This window comes from Perkinsus marinus, assembly GCF_000006405.1.
Source record: "Perkinsus marinus ATCC 50983 genomic scaffold scf_1104296931912, whole genome shotgun sequence".
Classification (NCBI taxonomy): domain Eukaryota; phylum Perkinsozoa; order Perkinsida; family Perkinsidae; genus Perkinsus; species Perkinsus marinus.
Genome location: NW_003215602.1, coordinates 136,914 through 140,667, shown reverse-complemented (window position 1 = coordinate 140,667; position 3,754 = coordinate 136,914). Strand labels below are relative to the sequence as shown.

Genomic DNA, 3,754 nt, shown 5'->3' with positions numbered 1-3,754 from the left:
TGTTGTTAAACATTGTTTAACATTGTGTAGCCCTCCGCAAACAACAGTTGTTTGCGGAGGGATTGGTATAAGCAACATCCACCTCAATGACGTTTGGTGCTCTGACGGCTCCGGTGGAAGTCGGCAACGCCTGTCTGTGTGCGCCCCATGGGAACCCCGATGGGCCATGGGATTCACGGTGAATCATTCACCACCATCAACGGTGAGTTCCCTTCGAATGTGTATTGTTGAGAGTACGCCTGGTATGATATGCGGCCAGTCTATAATCATGGTCGGGGGCTCTACTATGACGGGTTTCCTTTCTGACGTGTGGAGGTCAGACGACGGCGGAGTGTCGTGGAAAGAGGTAGGCCCAAGTCGGGCCGCCCGACAGGCTCCAGTATATTGTGAATTGTTGGTATTCAGATAACGCTAGTCTCCGTCTAAGATGGAGACTTCGGTCCCCGAGGAGGAAAGGCTGTCGTTCAGCACAATCCGAGCGGTATGCTAGTTTTATGTATTGGCGAAATAACAAGCACTCAAGGTGGTAAGAAGAATCGACATTAGATAGGAGTGATGGTTTCTCTGTGTAGGCATCGGTGAGCCGAGTAATGATGTCGATCAGTGCAGTTCCGACGTTTGGATTAGTCGAGATGAAGGATTCTCATGGATTAAGGCTTCCACTATGACCAGCGAGTCATGTGGATGTGAGAAGTGCTGTTGTAACGTCGTTGGACTATTTTAAGCAGGTCTCCCACCACTAGGTATTTCCCAAGATGGGCTCCCCGAGACCATACCGAGACGTTGGCGAGCTAGGTGTCTCGTTCGAATCGAACGAGCCCTTAGCTGAGGTTATGGTTCATAAGCTCAACTAAGGGCTTTCTTCACCCGAGAGAGACACATTGTGTGCTACGGAGGATTGAGACAGCGATCGATGATGATGCACCAACATCTTCCAGAACGATTCATAGTGGGAATTAGGAACTCAACAGTTGGGCTTGAAGAATTATCTTAATCTAATCCCCAGCGTTACGATCGCATGTGACATCATTGATGTCACATCAAACCTTCACCAAAAGAAATAAATGAACCGAATGGATTGATAATTTATCCAGCAAGCGAGAGACCATCGAGCTAGACGACTCGTCTAAGACGAGAGGTGACAGAACAAGTTAGCAATGATTCCATCATCTTGAGACGAAGTCAGAGTGAAGATTATACCTTCTTTCTTCCAAGTATCGTATTGACAGCCGCCGCAGCATCCACGCGGCCGAAGGAGAGAGTCTTTTCTCCTTTACTGTCCTTGACATCTTCGGTGGTCGTGTTCATGATGATACTTCTGACGTAACCGGGGGTCAGCTTAACCTTCAGAGAGGGTTCTAGGCTGTAGAGCATGCCAGCTATACCTGCTACGATAGCTGCGGCACCCGAAGTGCCCTCACCAATGCCATACGTCCCGTCAAGACTAGTTACAACTGTTTCGGAACCTGGAGCGGCGATGTCGACAGCTGAACCAAAATTGCTTTCGTCCATAAGCTGCATTTTGGTACCATACGTTGCAGCCACACATAACATTCCATCAGTGAGTGAACGGCCGAGGGAACAAGGGAAGAATGGGGATATGTCCAGATCCAGCTGAGCATTCCCTGCCGTGACGACAACGAGCATGCCAGCTGCAATTGCTTCCAGAATCTTGTCGGTAACGGCTTGGGAACCATTTGAATAGCTCCCCTCCGTCATGAAAATAACTTTCACATCATTTTTCCTCTCATTGATCAGGTAGGCGAAGGCATCTACCATTGTGGAAATAGTCGAAAGTTCACCCGTACATATGGGCAGTATGCGCACACTGTCCAGAATACCCGCCATACCGATCTTGTTGTTCCTGATAGCACCAACGATGCCAGCCATGCAGGTTCCATGCGGTCCTCGAGGACTGGTATCATCATTCTTATCAACGACGTTGTAGCCCTTGATGACGGTACCCTTCAAATCAGGGTGAGTGGCCTCGATTCCGTCGTCAATAACTGCGATGGTTACGGGTCTTCTCTTGGTAGCAGAGTCCAGGATACTCCAAGCTTCCGGTATAGAGATGGCCTCAAGATAAGCCTTCTGCATGTAATAGTATTCGTCGTTAGGATCGCCGTTCACGGGACCGAGCCCACGGAAATGGCCATATTCGTCCACTTCTGCTTCAACGTAGAGAACGTTGCACGAGAAGAACCAGAATGACGTTACGAGGAGCTTCATTGCAAGCCACTAATATGAACAATTCGTTATGCTTCGGCGTGCCGAGGTGTACGCATGAACTACCTCTTTTGAGTTGCGCAGATTCGTTCGCGCACGCGAAATTTTTCTCGCGGCACAATATTTTCTCGTGGGGCACAATTCTCTCTTCACAGGCACCAAGTTTTTTTCGGGCGAGCACAAACAAAAGACTCTGATAATCCGTTCCTCCGATTTTGGACTCAGTCAGGCTCAGCTCCGGCTATCATCCGGGTAATGGCTGTTAATACAAGTGCAATGCAAACTACGCCGTAGTTTCGGACGCCACGCCGATAGTTATGGCGTGGTGTTGAGAGTAAGCTAACTCGGCGTGGTGTTTCACGCCGTAGTTACTACGGGCTCCCCAAAAAAGAAGGAACTGCAGATGAAAGCGGAGAAAGGGAAACCCGAAACCCCAGTGGGTTACCCTACCCGAGACACCACGGGACACCCGAAATACGAACTGTTATCGAGGCTTAAGACGTTACTCATGTGAACCACAAACCTGCAGTAGTGGCCATACGAATCTTGGTCGCGCGAGAGTTTGTGCCGGGAAAAATTTGCGCCTCTCGGGGACAAATTTGTGCCGCCGAGAAACAATTTTGTGCGGGGGAAAATGGTACGTAACTGTGGAGGAGGGACCTGTATAGATAGCACGAGTCATCAAGTGCATGAGCTCAGGTTTGGAGAGCCTATCTAAACCTGGGTACGAGGACGGGTGTCCCAGGGACTTGGCTGTTCACAATGGTCGAGCAAAAGCCACTCGGTTAGCGAAACACAGGCCTCATCATGAGATTACTGGTATAGTTGCCATGCTAACACGAAACTGAAGTGCCGAACAAGGAAATCGATTTCCCTAAAGGGACGGAATTGAAGGTCTGAAAAGGTGGACTCGACGAAGTTGAAAGTTCTATGATAAATTCGAAGGTTCGAAAGTCCAAGTTGGAAGTTCTATCAACACGAACTTGATCTTCCCATCGACCTCAGACGAATTTGAATATTTCATGACGAATTTGAAAGTTCTTATTGCGAATATGGTCTTCCCAATCCAGGTTCGTACCTCCAACTTCGGGGGCCCGACGAAGTTGATGGTTCCAATTTGGAACTTCCAAAAACGAACTAGATTTTTAAAAGGTGTAAAAGCAAGAAAAGCATATGAGAATGTCATACAGAGCAAACGCCTATAATGAGGATGATGAAGTTAGTATTAGCTCACAGTCCTCTTAGCATGTAATGGTGTTCCTGTTTCCGGCCGCGGAGATTCTAAAGGCGGCAACCACTGCAGCTGGCAAGAGCGAGCTTGGAGGGCCTTTTGAATACTTCACTAATGGCGAACAGTAAGCAACAGAGTTGTACTTCGCGAAAAAAACGAACCGGAAATTTTTTGTCTCGTTACATTGTGTGGTTTCCACTGGAGAGGCTCTCGAGAGGCTGGGAAGCCTTAATGCACTGTGCACCATGTGCATTATGCACAATGGTCAACTACATGTGTTGGTGACAATATAGAAAG

The 3,754-nt window shown here is 48.3% G+C and overlaps 1 protein-coding gene across 1 annotated transcript; it reads right to left on the bottom strand.

Moving 5' to 3' along the window:
• Positions 1-1,194: 1,194 nt before the first annotated feature.
• Positions 1,195-2,229, bottom strand: Pmar_PMAR027604 (thermitase, putative; the record flags this gene model as incomplete). The annotated part of the gene is made up of 1 exon (XM_002786047.1): positions 1,195-2,229. One exon carries the CDS (start codon positions 2,227-2,229, stop codon positions 1,195-1,197), a length of 1,035 nt encoding a protein of 344 aa, XP_002786093.1.
• Between the last annotated feature and the right edge of the window lie 1,525 nt (positions 2,230-3,754).